The 18415-nt window shown below is 54.3% G+C and overlaps 1 protein-coding gene across 10 annotated transcripts in view; it reads left to right on the forward strand.

Annotated features, from left to right (window-relative positions):
* Positions 1-18415, forward strand: part of TNS3 (tensin 3) — a 231497-nt gene that overhangs the window by 199278 nt on the left and 13804 nt on the right. For all 10 annotated transcript variants that reach the window (XM_021079356.1, XM_021079358.1, XM_021079357.1 and 7 more), the window contains 6 exons: positions 3586-3757; positions 5122-5759; positions 6649-6735; positions 10917-11048; positions 16286-16381; positions 17866-17943. In XM_021079356.1, the coding sequence (XP_020935015.1) occupies positions 3586-3757; positions 5122-5759; positions 6649-6735; positions 10917-11048; positions 16286-16381; positions 17866-17943 (1203 nt within the window). The remainder of the gene's footprint in view (positions 1-3585; positions 3758-5121; positions 5760-6648; positions 6736-10916; positions 11049-16285; positions 16382-17865; positions 17944-18415) is intronic.

Below are 18415 nucleotides of genomic sequence, written 5' to 3' on the forward strand. Positions count from 1 at the left end.
CGGGGTCTGATTCCCCTCGGCCTCTTCTCCCGTGGTGGGAATGTTGGCTGTGCGTGTGGTGTGGGATCCCGGAGATGGCTGCAGCCCTGACATGCAGCCCGTGTCCCTGCGCGGGGACCACGGGGGCAGCCTGGGTAACTGAGACCCGACCCTGCAAGCAGATGCTGCGTGCGCGCCCAGTGCCACGGTCTCTCACACGTGGCCTGTGAAATGTTCAAATAACCCTAAAGTGGCTGCGCTAGACTTGATAGATAAACTGGTTTTCTGATTCCCAGAGTTCAGTGCTGCTCCTCGACGTGGGATCTGGGGGCCGGTGGGTGCCCCTGTCCTCCCTCTCCTCGGGCCAGCCCCCTGAACTGTATTTCCACACTGCGCCCTGGACTTTGCCCTTAGCCTCTGCGCCTCAGCCACCTCATTCATCACTTCATGGCACGGCTGACCTGAAGCTCCCACCAGCTGCCAGCTCAGTGGTGGGTCAGCAGTGAAGGGGGCGGGGGTTGAGGGTGGTTCCTGCCTTGTGAGCACAGAGCTAGCAAATGCCACTTCCTCCAGGAAGCCTTCCACTCTCTCCAAACAGAAATGATTCTGCCTGCAGGTCTCTGGTTGCACCTCACATGTTCTTCAATGAGCTGCTAAGTCGAGCCTCCTCTTTTAGACAGAATGCTTCCTTGGAAGGCAGGATCAGCCAGGTGCTCGCTTTCCCACAGCCTCCAGCACCCGGCTGACGGGTAGCTGGTGCTCAGCAGGTACATCTGAAATGGAGAATGAGGGAGTTCCTGTTGTGGCTCAGCAGGAACGAACTCGGCTACGAACCATGAGGATGCAGATTTGACCCCTGGCCTCCATCTGTGGGTCGGGGATCTGGCGTTGCCATGAGCTGTGGTGTAGGTTGCAGTGCAGCTCGGATCCTCCATTGCTGTGGCTGTGGTGTAGGCTGGCAGCTGTCGCTCCAATTTGACCCCTAGCCTGGGAACTTGCATATGCCACAGGTGCAGCCCTAAAAAGCAAAAAAGTGAAATAAATACAGAAATAAATAAAGCGGAAATGAGGTCAAGCAGGCGTCCTGAAGATTAATTACCGGGAAGAGCAGTGCGGGTGCAGCGGCTGTCTGAAGCCCGCATCGTTGTTTTTCTATCCCAGCCTCAATCGAGGGGCTGAAGGGCGGCCTTTGAAGACCATCTGGCTGATTAACGAATCCCCATTACCCAGCATTTCCTGCAGAACATTTACTGTGGGTGGGGTGACTGTGTCTGCTCTAGGAATGGCTGGGTGAGTCCCAGTAGGACACACGCACCCAGGTTTGTTGGGACGCTGACACTGACCAAGCCCAGCCCCGGGTGGTGCCTGAGCATTTGCAGCCGAAGGTGGAAGGCAGTGCCCGTCCCCAGGGGCTTACAGTGTGGTTTGTACAAATAGAACAACAGCGCTGGGTTTCTCTATAACTTCTCAAAAAAGTTAATACTGAGTTTGGCTCCCACTCTCCTCCCCAAATGGACAGATGTTATGTTTAAATTGACTTTCATAAATTTTCCTTTAAGGGACTACATGTACTTTTCTTTTTACTTATCCTGCCTAGATTTCATGGACTTAAAAAAGAAAGGGCAGGAGTTCCTGCCGTGGCTCAGCAGAAACAAATCTGACTAGTGTTGTGAGGACACAGGTTCGATTCCTGGCCCCGCTCAGTGGGTTGAGGATCTGGTGTAGGTCTCAGATGCAGCTCTGATCTGGCGTTTCTATGGCTGTGGTGTAGACCAGTGGCTACAGCTCCAATTCAACCACTAGCCTGGGAATCTCCATATTTTGTTGGGTGAGGCCCTAAAAAGACAAAAAAAAAAAAAAAAAAAAAGACTTAAATTTTGAAAAAAAGCAAACAAACCTGTGGCTTGATTTCTTTAGTCTCTTCTAGGAAATTCTCAGTAAATATCTTTTCCAGTTTTGCTTCTGCCTCATTCAGTTTCCCTACCAATTGGTCTCCAGTTGCATATGTTAGAATTTTTATCGTGTCCTATATGTGTCTTCTCTTTTTTCGTATTTTCCATTCTTTTGCGTCTCGGTGCTTGCTACATATTTTCTTCTGACTTATTTCTGCCATGTCTAACCTGCTGATAAAATCACTGACCTCATGCTTAATTGCATTAATTTTATTTTGGAGTTCCAGGATTTCCAGTTGATTGTTCTTAGCGGACTCCAGTTCTCTGTTTCTCTCTGTTCTTAGTTGTTCTGAAACATTTTCAGTTTAGTTATTTCAAAGTCTTTTAACTCCAGTATTTGTTTTAGCTGTTGGTGGGTTTTGTTTGTTTTATTTTTTCTGTCTTTTCATTTCTTTGTTTTGTTACCTGGCATGCTTGATTGTTTTTTTTTAATTAAATATCTGATATTGTATCCAAAAATTATAGACAGATGGGTTGATGGTTGGATAGAGGAATAGGATGGATGGGGGGCTGGGTAGTTGTCAGATGAGTGGATGGGCAGACAGAGGCAGCCATGGAGGGTGGATTAATTCCCCAGAGGGCGTATGATTGACTCTCGGGCAGGCCATTTAGACCAGTTAGGGCCAGTTTGGTTTTGGTGCTCATCTTCCTAGGCTGTAGCCTTTAGGGGCTCACCTGGGACCTTGGCAGTGTTTACAAGGTTCTCTCTTCTTAGCTAAGTGCCTTGAATTCCTAGGTTTTGTTTCTTTCAGACCCCACCGCGGACCTGCCAAAATCCCAGCTTATCTTTTGGCTTCCCAGCTGCTGCTTCTGTCTTGGTTACCAGGCAAAAATCCCTGGGTAGCTCTGGACTTAATCTGTGGGTTTGGGGTTCCTGCTGTGGTGCAGTAGGTTAAGAATCCGGCTGTAGTGGCTCAGGTTGCTGCGGAGGTGTGAGTTCCATCCCCGGCCCGGCGCAGTGGGTTAAAGGATCTGGCATTGCTGCGGCTTGGCATAGGTTGCAGCTGCAGCTCAGATTCAGTCCCTGGTCTGGGAACTTCCACAGGCCTTGGGTGCCTGTGTCGGAAGGGATGGCGACGGTGGTCGGAAAGCAGGTTGGGCATCTGCTCAGTGGAGCGTGTGAAGTCCCCTGGGCGTGCAGGTGCCAGACAGGCTGATTTTCCTGGTGCTCGGCTTCTTATTCTGGGCCTCTCGGGGCTGGGGACACCATGGGCAGGGCCGTGTCACCCAAAAGCTCGAGGCCCAGCCTGGGGCACAAAGGGAGGTCAAGGGCCCACCCAGCCTATAGCCCCTGGGCTGGCACCTTATGGAAAACGGCCCTTTTCCGTGGGGGCCTCCTGCTGGTTTGCACAGATGCCTTGTCCTTTAAAGTGGGACATGGCTTACTTCGTCATCGTGCAAGTCAGTCAGGGTACGTGGGTCCCCAGGCGGTGACCCTGGGCTCCGTCCCTTTCCGTTGTAAACGAGCTCACTCACCGACCATCATCAGCAACATGGGGGAAGCCGCGCCAGGGGACAGGTTCGGGTTTCTCCTCTTGGAAACGTGCCAGGCAAGGAGCAGCTGTGCTGGGAGGGACGGGGTCACTGTCTCCTGCCGCAGAGAACGTCACAAGTGACACTGTTGCTTATGGTCTGCCCGTGTTTCTTGCTCCAGAACCACGAGGCTGCCCTGAGGTTCTCGGTCACTCTGCGGGGATGTCAGAGAGCCCCGCTGGACCCAAACCCGCGATGCTCCGGGCCGACATGCCCACGGCGCCCTCCTTCCAGCGGGCGTTCACGTCCTCCTGCACGATTTCTGGCAACAGCTCCGGCCAGCGGAGGGAGAGGTAAGGTGGGCCTTTGAGCCCAACCCAGGCTGCTCGGATAGACGCCAGCGCGAGCAGGGTGGAGGGAGGCGGGCGCCCTCCTCCACGTGACACCAGGCTGCCTTGTGGATTGACAGCGTCACGTTTCAAAGATGTAGTCAAGGGAGTTCCCAGGTGGCCTAGCGGTCAAGGACCTGGCATTGTCACGGCAGTGGTGTGGGTTCCATCCCTGTGGGTGTGGCCAAAAAAAAAAAAAAATGCAGTCAAAACAAAAAAAAAAACTCCTGAGATGCGACGTTCTCTCTTAGCAGGCAGAGCGCTCAAGGAGCACCCTGCGTGTGGTCGGGGCACAGTGGCGGGTTAAGGACCAGCATCCGTGAAGGCGTTGTCCGAGCTGAGGCTGGAAAGCGGGGTGCAGCGGCCAGGCCAGGAGGGGACCTGCCTGGGGCTGCAGATTAGGGGGCTGGTGAGGGTGGGCAGGACTGCAGGACATGGAATTTGTGCAGGTGTTCGGGAAAGTACAGGGGGTGCAGGAAGCCCCCTCGATGGGATTGGGGAAACAGGAAGGAGGGGGCCCGGGACAGAGAGAGATGTCTGATTCTCCTTCGCAGAGGACTGCCAGGGGACCATTGCAGATGCTCAGGGGAGGAGTCATCACTGAGTGTTTCACGTGTGGGCACATTGCTTTACAGTTGCCAGCCTTAATTCCCCCTCCTTTCTCTTTACAAAAAAAGCGGGACATCTCTCATCAGGGCTCGGCATCACCCACAGGCAGATACGTGTTTGCTCGTGGAATATATGTGTTAGCTGGCTTCCTATATTTCTAAATATGACGTAATTTCCAATATTCTTAATGGTGGAATTTCCAATTTCATAGCTTCTCACTGGCATCCGCAATCAGCGGGTTGTACCAGCAAGCCCTTGCTGAAAACTGTCAGGCACTGAGTTGGGCATCGAGGGAAGAGGAAGAAGGGGAGGCAGTTTCAGTAGACGTATGGTTGATGTGCACGTGGAGGCACGAGAGGGCGGGACACCGCTGGTCCCTGGGCACACGTGGCTCTGGGCTGGGAGGGCTTCAGAGGGACGCAGCCGAGCCTCATCCTGGGGAGAAGAGGCCACTTGGCCAGGTGAAGTGCGAGGAGGGCAGAGGCACAGCAGGCTGTGCAGGTGGGTCGGGCTGGTCCCCGAGGCTGTGCCTGAGCGTCTGGGGGTGAAAAGTCAAGTGGGAGGGTGGCAGGGCTTGGATTCTGATCTTGGGGGTACAGGCCACGCTCCAGGGGAGCCCCAGCACCAGCCTCCGGGTCCCCTTCTTCGCCCTGTGGGAACCTGGCTCATTCCCAGGCAGCCCCCTGGACTTCTTCTCTGGTGGTTTGTCTTTTGAACAGCCCTTCCTCGGCCGAGCACCAGTGGGTGGAGAGCAGCCCCAAGTCCACGCTGGCCCTGCTGGGGGGCAGCCGGCCTGCAGGGAGCCTCCTCGGCGCCAGCGAGTTCTCCGGGCCTGGCAAGGACGGCCCCGGGCGGCCCCCCTTCCCACCTGCCGAGCTCCAGACGTCCTTCCACGGCCACGAGCTGTCCCTGGTGGAGCCGCCCGAAGCCCTGGGCCCCCCGAGCAGCCAGGCCTTCCTGAGCTTCAGCACGGCCCCCTCGGGAGGTGGCCTCGCCCCCAGGGAGGATTCTGGGGCCTTGCTGGCCAATTCCCACGGGGCGTCCCCCGCCCCCGGCCCCCCGCGGACAGCAGCTGAGGCCACCGACAATGGCTTCCTGTCCCACAACTTTCTCACGGTGGCGCCTGGACACAGCGGCCACCACAGCCCGGTCCTGCAGGGCCCGGGGATGACCCTGCCCGGGCAGCCGCCCCTTCCCGAGAAGAAGCGGGCCTCGGAGGGAGACCGTTCCTTCGGCTCCGTCTCCCCGTCCTCCAGCGGCTTCTCCAGCCCTCACAGCGGGAGCACCATGAGCATCCCTTTCCCCAACGTCCTCCCGGACTTTTCCAAGGCTGCAGAGGCAGCAGCACCGTCCCCAGGTAGGTGCGTCTCCGCCGCGGGAGGCTCTCCTCCTGCACCCGGGAGGGAGGGCCCTGGCCTTCCGGCCCGGCTGCCCCGTGAGCTCAAGCGCCAGTGCTGGGCTGAGCACCTTGAAAGAAGAATCCGGAGCTTTCAAGGGGTCCTTTCCATCTCAGAGCATCTCTGCTCTTCTAGCCCAGAGCAAAGTACCAATCCAGAGCCGCTGCTTAATTCACCCTGGGCTCCTGTGTACAGTCTGCAGCAGAAAACGCAGACATCTGAGTGGTGGTTTTCCCCTTTCACTTGGGATCAGTGTTGTCTGAAAGTCACCTTAAACAAATTGAAAGAATATATTCGAGGTGTTCCCATCGTGGCTCAGCGGAAATGAATCTCACTAGCATCCATGAGGACCCAGGTTCGATCTCTGGCCTTGCTCAGTAGGTTAAGCATCGGGCACTGCCGTGAGCTGTGGGGTAGGTCGCAGACACAGCTCAGATCCGGCGTTGCTGTGGCTGTGGTGTAGGCTGGTGGCTATACCTCCAATTGGACCCCTAGCCCGGGAACCTCCATATGCCGCAGGTGTGGCCCTAAAAAAAAAAAAAAAAGAAAAAAGAATACATTTGGAATTCAATTATGCGATGTTTCCAGTGCAGAGGGAATAAGAGACAGTGACAGGAGTAAAACCACATCAGCTCTGCTCGCGTGCCCGCCGTCTCCGGCTACGGGTTGTTGGAGTGTCCTGCTGTCTTCGTGTTTTGCGTTGTAAAGCAGCCACGCCCTGTGCCCCGTGGTTACCGAGAGTGCTTCTCCCTTTAAGCAGGGGGCCTTTGCACTTCTAGGCCCCTCGAGGTGACAGGTTGCAGTAAGAAACGCCCTTCATGGTTCCTGGTTTTAAATTCTGTTTTGTAGATCATTCAGGTGACAAGCACGTGTCCGTGAACTTCGTCCAAGACACATCCAAGTTCTGGTACAAGGCGGATATCTCCAGAGAGCAAGGTGTGCCGGTGGGACGAGGGCTGGGCCACCCGGAGGCGGGAACAGGGTGGGCATGTTGGGGCCGCCCCCCCCCACCCAGACCCGAGGGGTTCCTGCGATGCCTGCGCTTCATGACCTGCCCTGGGGTGGGGGTGGGAGGGGGTGGGGAGGCTATAAGTTTTTACTGTAAAGGCTCGGTTCTGACAATGGAGTGGGTCATGGTTGTTCCATTGGGTGGGGTGTACCTTCTGGCGGCTTCCACCAGCCGAGGTCTGGCCAGTGTTGCCTGTAGGTTATAACAAGACGGCGTCACGGGCCCCCAGTGGCAGGGATGGGGGGATGGGGGAGGGAGAGGCGTTTCTCTAACGCATTGATGCCCCAGCCTGTGTCCACATCGGGAAGACAAGCACCCAAGGATTGGACCTGTTGTTGGTGGGCTTAGCCCAGTGTCTCACGTCCAGATCAGCAAAAATGAGAAATCATTAACGTTTTTGAGCAGCTAGGTCATATGTCACTTTTTACCAGAATGCAAAGGGGATAGGCGGCCCAGAGGGAGGCCGGCCAGCCGCTGGAGGGGTGGTCCCTCTGGGGGCAGCCAGCACTCACTCCAGCAGAATGCATGGGGTCTGTGAGAATGTGCTGGCCCTGCTCACGGGAGCCCCTGCCCTCCCTCGAGGCCACAGCAGGGCCGCCCTCAGGCTTATCCCTCCCAGAGGCTGGCGTGGGACTGGCGGGGAGGCTGGCAAACGCTGGCCAGGGTGCTCAGAAAGGAGGTGCCCCAGGGGCTCTGGCGGTGGGTGCAGCGCTGAGAAGCGGGTGGTGTGGCCTCAAGGGGCAAGACGAGTCGGCGTGCAGCCCACGCGGCCGCTCTGTGCCGCAGTCTCAGCTCGGGGGGGAACATCACAGCCACTCTCCTGGGAAGTATTGTGTCTCCAAAACGCCTGCACGCAAACAGTGAAGTGGCTGGGAACCAGCACGGTGCAACGTCCACCGACAGCCTTCTACTCAATTAAGCAGATTGGAAGAATGGCAAGAATGTGCCTTTCTTCCACTGAGCTCAATGGACCCACTGTCATTTCGAAGTGGGGGTGGGGGAGTCAGAGGCTGGGGGTGCTTCTGAGGCCCTGAATTGTCCTTTGTGCCTGGGCCGCTCACCACGTTTCAGGGCCCTGTTGTGGCCAAACGCTCCGTTCTCGTCCCCTCCCTGCTCTGGTCGCCAGAATCCGCATGATTGTGCCTCTTAGCTCCAGCGCCTTTGCACCTCACCCAACCCCACAGACTCTAAGAAGGGCTTGTTGAGGGCTCTGTTCTAGAATGTTCTGAGCGGGCCCGCCTACACTAGTGGCACAGCCTTTCAGAGCCGAGTGAGGGCTGTGCTGGGCTGCCCCCGTCTCTGAACAGCCAGGCTCCCGCTTCCAGGCTTGGTTGGAGTGCGCCAGGCGGTCCTGCAGGCCGGGATGACAAAGCCTGCCTTGTGGAGTTTCGGGGAGAGGCCCGGGTGGAGGGCACCTCCCCTGCTGGCACCTGGTGGCTGCACAGTGGGCGGCAGGCGTTACTGTTGTCATTGGCCTAATCTTAGCCACACATTTAAAAATATTTCTTTGGGGTGGACCCCATCTCAAAATAGCTACTATGTGCACTGGGCGTTGATTTTTCCAGTTGGGACTCCAGAAACGTAACTTCCTCTATTTTCTAGACGTTTCGTGTAGAGAACACCTACACAGACGAATGTTCTGTTGGTGTGCCAGCTTCTGCAGATGGAAGATAGCCATGCGTGGGTTTTGTTGTAACTGCTGGAATGTGCCTTTTTCTGGAAAAGCTGTAGCGAGATTTCAGGGAGATGCAGGAAAGAAAAAAAAAAACAAACCAAAACCTCTATTCTCTTTGGGGGCACAGTTGTGCACCTGTTCCTATGGCAAGGTTAATTCCTTGGGATGTTTTATTTTACGTGAACATAGGAATCCCACTGCAGTGCAGCAGATTAAGGATTGGCATGGTCACTGCAGTGGCTGAGGTCGCTGCTGTGTTGAGGGTTCAGTCCCTGGCCCGGGAACTTCCGCATGCCATGGGTGCAGTTAAAAAAAAAAAAAAAGAGTGAACATGAAAGTACCAGGAGGAAAGGGGCTCTCGAGTAAAGCAGGAATGAAGTATGGTTGTTCCAGCCATGCTCAGGCCTCTACTCTCACCATCCGTGAGAGCGCCAGCTGCAGGGAGAGGGGTGACAAGGATGTGGCCGCTGGCCACTGCAGCTGGCAGCCCTGGCTTTGCCCCACGAGGGGGGTGTCCTGTGCTTGTCCTCATGGCCGCAGCACAGGCTCACGTCTGTCGCAGAAAGCAGTGAGCCCACTGTGGTCCTCAGAGCCCCCTCTGCTGTGCTGAGAGCCTGGCTCCCTTGCACCCAGGCGGCCCACGTTCTGGGATGGGGTCTGGGAGGGGAGAATGGGCTGGAGCAGACCCAGCCTTTCCTCTGCTGCTCAGCAGTCTGCCGCCTGCAAGCCTGGGGCCCTCTTTCCACCACAGTGAAGGGAAACTGTGACTTACAAAGAAAAAGCTCTGGTTAGTGGTTCACAATAAAAAAATGGTAATGTCTATAAGTGATCTTGCCCCTACTAAAAAAAAAAAAAAAAAAAAAAAAAAAAATACACGTTACGCCCCTAAATTTAGAAAACACGCTGAGACAAATCCCCCCACGTCCAGGATGTGGGCCTGGGGGCCCTGCTTCCACCCCACCCCAGCCATCATCTGGGGCCTTGGATTGCCGGAGCAGCAGGTGAGGGAGGCTGGCTCGCCCTGCACCAGGTCAGGCTTGCACCTGCCCAGCATCCCGTCAAACCCGCTCCCAGGCAGGAGTGCTGTGTTCCTCTCCCTCCCTCCCTGCGTGCAGTTTACGAGCTCCTGCCTCATGGCTTTGTCCTGGCTCCGGGCAGTGCCCTGAAAATTGTATAGAAGAAACCAGTTGTTTTGCCCTGCAGCCAAGCCAGCATCATGCTGGAAGGTTGGGCTGGAGTCGGGGTGCCCAAGGGACCTCGGACAGAGGACTCCCTGAGGTTATCTTCTAAGGCGTGACGCGGGGCTTCCTGCCACTCCTGGGTTTATGTCCAGGCTCCTGAAGTTCTCCGGACGGAGCCTTGGGCTATATAGAAAGCTTGCATTTCCATGGCTGAAATTGTGTATTACTTTATCCTTTAAACCCCTGGTTTTCTCGTCATAAAAGGTACATGTCTATAAAAAAAATTCTGAGATGCTTTCCAGTGACTAGGAAAAAGTCTTGCGGATGTCTGGGCAGCATCACTAGCTTGAGGTTACTCGCACCCCCACCCATTCCTCTTTCTTCCCATGTTGTGAGCATGGGACCTGGGGGGCCAGACTTGGAGCAGGAAGCGGCGGCTGTTCCTTTTAAGCAGCAAGTCGTGCTAAATGCCTCCCAGCCTTCCCTCGGGCAGGTGGGAGGTACAGTGCCAGGCCCAGCTGTGGCCTGACGGACAGTGATGGCCACATCAGAAAGGAGGGCTCTGTCCCTTTCAGGCTGGAAACAGTGGGCCACAATGGCTGCATCTGCCTGGGAGCCGCCGGCTGGAAAGCCACCTACGGCCGCATTTTTGCCATCCCCTGGGGCAAATCTGGGAATCTGTATTAAACATTTAGTAACGTTTTGGGTACATCCACAGTCTGCAGAAAGTATGACTGGAAATCTCTTTCCTTCCATTGAAAGTTGAGACTGCACTTTCTAAAATTTCTAAGAAAAAAGGCCAGTTAGAGGACTGGCTGCCCCTTGGTCCACACCCCCCACTTCCTGCTTGGCCACACTGTGTGTCTTGGGAGCTGGTCTGGGCAGCGATGCCCCTGGGGCTTCAAGTTTCCTGCACTGTCAGGTCGGAGTCCTCACTGGAACCTTCCAGGTGCTGCAGGGTTCACAGGAGCCCGTGTGAAAAGCCACACCTCTGTGATCTAAAGGGATGGGCCCCCTGACCCCTGCATCCTTATGGTCAGGCCCCCACAAAACCTTGGGCATCACAGAGACCTCCCCAAGGGCCCCCCAACTGCACAGACAGGAGGGCCTCTGCTTTGTTCTGTGCCACTGTGCCACTGCCCTCCAGCTGAGAAGGGACCCGGGTTGCAGGAGAGACCGTTGCCACTGCCCTAAGGGGAGAGGCCGCGGTCCCCCTGGCGGACACTCATGTCTCTCTGCTCTCCTCCCCCAGCCATCGCCATGCTGAAGGACAAGGAGCCTGGGTCCTTCATCGTCAGGGACAGCCACTCCTTCCGAGGCGCCTACGGCCTGGCCATGAAAGTGGCCACACCCCCGCCTTCCGTCTTGCAGCTGAACAAGAAAGGTGGGTCCGGCCGGCTCCGCTCAGCCACGTGACTATCAGGGCACTTGGGCTGGTGGGATGGTGGGTGACCCGGACAGCATTCATGGATTTTCTTCTTAGTGTTTATGTTTTTGGGTAGACGTTAGGAAGTACTCTGTTGACTTCAAAAACATGCACAACTTAAAAGTTGAGAATTAAGTGTGATTTGGGGCCAAATGAGGACTAGAGCCCAGGAGGCAGCATTGCAGACAGCTCTGAAATACCGCTCCAGGGAGGTGTGGGGGGAACGTCGTGTATGTGCGATTTTGGTGACAGGGAGGAGGTACGTGCAGCCAGGCATACATTTTACAGAAGGTCACTGCCGGTCATGGGAAGCAGACGTCACCAGGAAGGATTTTAGTGCTTTTCTAGATGCGAGGAGATGCCAGAACTGGGCTCATAAAATCTCGTCCTGAACACATCTCTCTGAAGACCTGTTCTGCCAGGTTTCCCAGAGCACAGAGCGCCTCCTCCTGAGCTCCGCCCTGAGCTCCTTGCAGGGGGTCCGAGGGTCGGCAGCTGCAGTGGCTCGTGGCTCCGTCCGAGGAGAGGCAGATGGCAAGTGCCAGTCCTGGCTCAGGAAGGGAGGTTAATTACTTGTTAATTTTATTTTTTTTATTGCTTTGATGGGTGATCCGTCCCCTTGTGCAGACATCAGGACGTGGGAGCCTCAGATAAGGCTCCCATTTTCAGCCCATCCTCCCCCGCCCCCGCTTACTTCCCTCAGGTGGGCGAAGGTCTGCCATAAATTGCTGTGCGTCTTCTCACTCTTTCTCCAATGCAGGCAGGTGTGCATTTTTCCTTTCTCTTACCTAGAAGGTGGCATCCTTCGTTCACAGTGCTTGCTCCTGCACCCCGTAGAGTGTGTCGATGGATTAGAAGTGAGGCCAGTGTCAGCCTGGAGTCATTGGATTATCCCCCTCAAGGGCACGGCCAAAGCCTTCCTCCCGCTCTGGTCCAGCACTCTGCACAGGTGGCAGATGTTAGCTGAATAATGCGTTCTCCATTCATGTCTTCTTCTTGCTCTTTTTGATGCTCTTTGTTGCGAGCATAATGATGCACAGCAGAGTCTGCAATGCCTGCAGACACGAGTAGGTGGTATCATGGGGCAGATGCGTGTGTACCCAAATGCACTTGACAGCCTCCTGGGGAAGCCCCTCCCTGTGTTTTCCTGCGTGTAGTAAATCCATCACTGTCATTGCTTTTGACTGTCCCAGGGATCCTGGATTTGGCCGTGCAAGCCCTTCCGGCTGGCCCCAGCGCCCTCTGGCATAGCCCCACCAGTCTGTGGGCACCCCAGCTTTCTGAAACAGCAAACGTGTTTGAGGCTGACTTTGTTCCTTCCCCGCTTTGGCCATTTCCCCAAAGGTTCCTGGTTCTCTTTACCGGAAGGTGGCATCCAGAAACCAAGCTCGAGTTGCTGGATCGGCTCTTGGCTATTGGACTGTCGCTGCTTCTCTCTAGGACCAGAGCTGGAGAACGTGTCACTTATAAAATTCCTGAGCTCGTGCTGATACCCCCTGTTCAAATACGGTATCACGAGGTCCCTTTTCTCCTCCTCTCTCAGGGACAAGCTTGGCTCCCAACAAATCAATACCCTCTCTCCCGTAACATACGGCTTCTGATTTATTCTTTTTGCCTTGCTATCTCACCCTGCCCTCTTTGCCCCTCCCACCTCTCATCAACTCTGCGGCAAACTCCAAGCGAAAAGATTCTTTTGCTCTCTTTTCCCCCGAGTGGAGATTGTAGATACAGGAATGTCCGTGGGTCACAGGGCTCTTCCTCGGGCACCTGGGTGCAGCTGGGGGTGCAGATCAGAATAAGCACGGATTCTGAGCCCCTGGTGTTCAAACAAAAGAACCCTCACCTGCTTCATTCCTGCCCCGCACCCAGAACCATCCCCTGGAGGAAATCTCTGCTTAAAGCTCTTCCTGGAGAAAATCACCTGGGACTGAGTTCCCCCTTGAAGCACATGAGGTTTGCTGGTCGAGGGGCCGAGCCTCGGGCCGTGGCCACGGGGTTTTCAGGAAACACAGATGGTCAGTCCGGGCAAAGGGAGAGGTTGTGTGAGGAGATGGGGCGGGGCTGCGTGGAAGCAGGTGACTCAGCCTGGAGCCCAGACCGTGCGTGTCGTTGTGTCTGGCCGCGAAGAAGGAGCAGGCTCTGTGCCCATCGGGGAGAACTTTGGAGAACGAAGCCTTGGAAGTAGGCCCTGAGGTGCCCAGAATCCCTGCAGGAGAAGCTCCACCCAAACTCTCCACTTGCCTTGGGGTGGAGATAGAGGCTTTCGTAGCTCATGAGCTGAGTCGGGCCTGGAGGATGCGGGGCATTTGGAAACACGCTGAGTGATGGTTAGGGCAGAAAAGGGTCTCAGGGCCGGAACCTCTGAGCGTCTGTGGAGACGGGGATCAGTGGGGGGCAGGAGGTGAGTACACTGCAGCTCCCGGCTCCCCCTCAGTTTTGGCTGAAGCTTTTATTTATTTATTTGTTTTGCTTTTTTAGGGCCACACCTGGGGCATATGGAAGTTCCCAGGCTAAGAGTTGAATCGGAGCTGCAGCTGCCTGCCTACACCACAGCCACAGCAACATAGAATCATTAACCCCCTGAGCGAGGCCAGGGATCGAACCCACATCCTCATGGATACTAGTTGCATTTGTAACCTGCTGAGCCATGACAGGAACTCCCTAGCTGAAGCTTTTAAAGCAAGGCCAAACCTTTTTTTTTTTTTTTTTCTGCATGCATTGTCTTTTTGGAAATGCAAATGCTGATGTATAACTTAGACTCTCACCTTCAGGCCCAGGCCACAAAATCGAGGACGTTAGTGTAACAGGCTTCAGGACATGCCAGTTGCCGGCGTCCTGGGTGACACTTTATCTGGCTTCCTGCAGCCCCTGGATTTGGCAGTTGCACTTCACATTCCAAGGGTGGATTTGAGGGGAGAGGTGACCAAACCTGGGAAGAGCCCAGGAAGTCACCACCCACCCCTGGTGGCAGACAGGACAGCCCCAGATGGGCGGGACCTGCTCCCCAAGCCCCGAGCAGCTGGGTTTCCTGCATCCCGACCACACTCTGTCTCCCTCGGCTTTGGAAGCGGTGGTGGGTCGTTCTCCTCCCTCAACGGGAGGGCGAAGTGTTTTTTCCTCGCTTTTATTCAGGGGTGCCTTTTATGGGCTCTGAGGATTTTCTTTCCTGCCAGCCATACGGCCCCTGCGAAAGGCTGTCACCGCTGCGGTTCTCTGTGTGGTTTATGATGAGCGTCCCGGGGGAGCCTGCTGCGGGCAAGATGTGGGGCCCAAACCCAACTCCAGCGGGTCCTGCCACCAGAAATTCAGAACTGTTAGGAGGTGCAGCAGACGCGTTCCCGTGGCGGGAGGGAGGCGGGACGGAAGCGCAGCACAGCGGGCATGTCTGCAGGACTTGTTAGCACAGAGTGGTGACGGCCTCGTCTTTTTTGTGTCATTTGTACTCTTCCACCAGCAGACAGCTCGCCCTTCCGTGGTTTTTCACATGCACCTTCTCTGGGCTCGTGGGCTGTGTAGAAGCCGTGTGATAGACGGCCTGCTTCCTCGAGGGGCTGAGGACCTGGCTCCTGGCTGAGCCTTACCCAGAGGACAGGCACCCTTCCAGCTCCTTTCAGCCATTTATTCCTGGGCGGCTACATCTGGGTCTTTCTAACCTCTCCTCCTAGGAGGGGAAGGAGCTGGAGGCTGCTGACTCCTTCCCATCACGGGGATTCTGCAGAATGGTTGAGGACTCCTTCACCCCCAGGCGCGGTGACCGCAGGGGGTTCTAGCCTCCTTCCTGCAGCCCAGCGACCTTTCCTAGCGTGGCTCTTGGCAGCCCGCCCACTGCAGGGGACATTGAAGCATGGCGTGCCCGCCGTGGCACAGTGTCAAGGGTTCGATCCCCAGCCTAGCACCGTGAAGCTAGAGGATCTGGCATTGCCACAGCTATGGTGTAGGTCTCAGCTGCAGTTCAGATTCAGTCCCTGGCTCAGAACTTCCATATGCCATGCGTGCAGCCATAAAAAAAAAAAAAAAAATTGAAGTATAGTGGAATTACAGTGTTATGATAGTTTCAGTGCACAGCAAAGTGATTCAGTTATACATGTGCATATATGTATATATTCTTCCTCAAGTTCTTTTCCACTGTAGCTTATTACAGATATTGAATGAACATAGCCCCCTGTGCTCTGTAGTAGGACCTTGTTGTTTATCTGTTTCACTTTTAGTGGCTTGTATCTGCTAATCCCAAACTCCTAATTTATCCATTTCCCCTTTGGTAACCATAAGTTTGTTTTCTATGCCCGTGAGTCAGTTCCTGTTTTGTAAATATGTTCATTTGTATCATTTTGTTAAGATGTCACATGGAAGCACCATCACAAGGTATTTGTCTTTGACTTACTTCACTTCGTGTAATAATCTCTGGGTCCATCCATGCTCCTGCAAATGGCATTATTCTTCTTTATGGCTGAGTAGTATTCCATTGTATATATGCACCACATCTTTATTCATCTGTTGGTGGACATTCAGGTTGCTTCCATGTCTTGGCTGTTGTAAATAGTCCTGCTGTGAACATAGGGCATAAGCAGTTTGTGAACTATGGCTTTTTTCTCCAGATAAATGCCCGCGAGAGGGACTGTGAGATCATATGGCAACTCTATTTTTACGTTTTTAAGGAGCCTCCAGACTGTTTTCCACAGGGGCTGCACCACTTACATTCTCATCCACCATGTAAGAGGGTTCCCTTTTCTCCACACCCTCTCCAGCATTTATTTGTAGAATTTTTGATGAAAAAGCCACTGTGGAAAACTATGGAGCCTCCTTAGAAACGTAAAAATAGAGTTGCCGTATGATCTAGCAGTCCCTCTCCTGGCCTTATGACCAGAGGGAGGTGATACCTCATTGTAATTAAAAAAAAATTTTTTTTTGGTCTTTTGTCTTTTTAGGGCCGCACCCACAGCTATGGAGGTTCCCAGGCCAGGGTTCTAATCAGAGCTGTGGCCGCTGGCCTGCACCACAGCCACAGCAACGCCGGATCCTTAACCCACGGATCGAGGCCAGGGATCAAACCCACAACCTCATGGTTCCTAGTCGGATTTGTCTCCTCTGCGCCATGACGGGAACTCCCCTGATTGTAATTTTGATATGCATTTCTCTAATAATTCATGCTCTCATTTTTAGAAATTGTCTTCTCCTTTTAAAATCTCTTACTACAGCTGGAGATTTGGCCAACGAACTGGTTCGGCACTTTCTGATCGAGTGCACCCCAAAGGGAGTGCGGTTGAAAGGCTGCTCCAATGAACCGTATTTCGGTAAGTGGCTGCGAGCCGGCTCTCGGCTCTGAACCCAGGAGCACGTGCACCGTGTGCTCTCGGCCTGAGAATCAGGGCCGTGGGTTTGCCCATCCTTCACACAGCACGCTTTCTTTTCCTCCCTGTTTGGAGATGCCTCAGTTATCATCTATGAAATAAACTGGATATGAAGTTGTTCTTAAAAAGCTTTCTCAAAACAAAGCAAATGAATAAATAAAAAAAACAAATCCGACTGGGAACCATGAGGTTGTAGGTTCGATCCCTGGCCTTGCTCCGTGGGTTAAGGATCCAGTGTTGCCGTGCGCTGTGATGTAGCTCGCAGATGCGGCTCGGATCTGGCATGGCTGTGGCTGTGATGTAGGCTGGCAGCTGTAGCTCCGATTTGACCCCGAGTCTGGGAACGTCCATATGCTGTGGGTGTGGCCCTACAAAGCAAAAAAAAAAAAGGCAAATAAACACACGGTGACGGAAATGCAGGTTCACAGGTATGGTCCAGGCAGGTGGCAGAGGAGTGTGGAGAGGTTGGAGCTGATTGTGACCCCATCCTCTGGGCATGAGAAGAGCACGGGCTGCCCCTAAGACCTGACCCTGACGGCTTGTCTGAAAGACGGCAGGAGCCCACCAGGCGGAGCTTGAGCAAACCGCATCAGTGCACTATCATGGCCTCTGGGCAGGTGGAATTCCCACCGTGGTTTAGAAGGTTAAGAACAGTGTCTGTGAGGATGCAGGTTCCATCCCTGGCCTCGTTCAGTGGGTTAAGGATCCAGTGTTGCCGCAAGCTGCAGTGTAGGTCGCAGATGCAGCTTGGATCCGGTGTGGCCGTGGCTGTGGCGTAGGCCCCAAATGCAGCTCCAGTTCGACCCCTAGCCTGGCAGCTTCCATATGCCACGCGTGCGGTCGTAAAAAGAAGCACCACGCAGACAATTCCGTGGTAGCTGTGAGAGCTGCCGGAATGCATTCAGATTGACAAACTGGTGATGGTGTGTCTTTGCTGAGAGCCATCTCAGTTCCGCTTACCTGCCCCTTTGCTATCTGCTGAACTTGTTGAAAATTTTGCACAAATTCCCACCATAATGGAATGTGTTAGCAGCTAAAAATTTAAGGGCTCAGGAGTTCCTGTTGTGGTGCCATGGAAACCAATCCGACTAGTGTCCATGAGGACTCGGGTTTGATCCCTAGCCTCACTCAGTGGATTAAGGATTTGGTGCTACTGTGAGCTGTGGTGTAGGTCGCAGACAGGGCTCAGATACTGCATGGCCGTGGCTGTGGTGTAGGCCGGCAGCTGCAGCTCTGATTCATCCCCTAGCCTGGGAACTTCCATATGCCATGTGTGTGGCCCTAAAAAGCAAAATGTAAGTATGTGTACACACACACACACACAGAGGCTCACCTTTTGCAGCAGCCTCCCTTCAGCAGATACACTGGCCGAGCAACACAGTATTGAGAGTGGGGCTAATGCCTCTTGGCTGTTCTTCCGTTCCCAGGGAGCCTGACGGCTTTGGTGTGTCAGCATTCCATCACGCCCTTGGCTTTGCCCTGCAAACTGCTCATTCCGGACAGAGGTGAGCTGATACATAACTCTGTGGGTGAACCCTGAATAGTCCACCAGGTCAGGTGAGGAGAGCTGGCCCGCGGCACCCGCAGCCTCTGGTCGTATCTTGATGTCATGGCTTTGTGAAAAATTTCCACGGAGCAAAGGTTTCTGTAGCTCGAAATTATAAAATGTCTGGGCTCAGACACCGTCAAGGTCATTTACATGTAATTTTTATAATTCTATAAAATCAGCAAAATGTTGATGTTTTTGACCATAGGTGCTAGTTGAACTATTCTCTGTACCTTTGGGTTTGTTTAAAAATATCCACAATATGGAGTTCCCACAGCTCAGCAGTAACGAACTCGACTAGTATCCATGAAGACGAGGGTTCGATTCCTGGCCTTGCTCAGCGGGTTAAGGATCCGGTGGGTATTGCCGTGAGCTGTGGTGTAGGTCGCAGATGAGGCCAGGATCCTACATTGCTGTGACTATGGTGTAGG

Source organism: Sus scrofa, chromosome 18, assembly GCF_000003025.6.
Source record: "Sus scrofa isolate TJ Tabasco breed Duroc chromosome 18, Sscrofa11.1, whole genome shotgun sequence".
NCBI classification, from domain to species: domain Eukaryota; kingdom Metazoa; phylum Chordata; class Mammalia; order Artiodactyla; family Suidae; genus Sus; species Sus scrofa.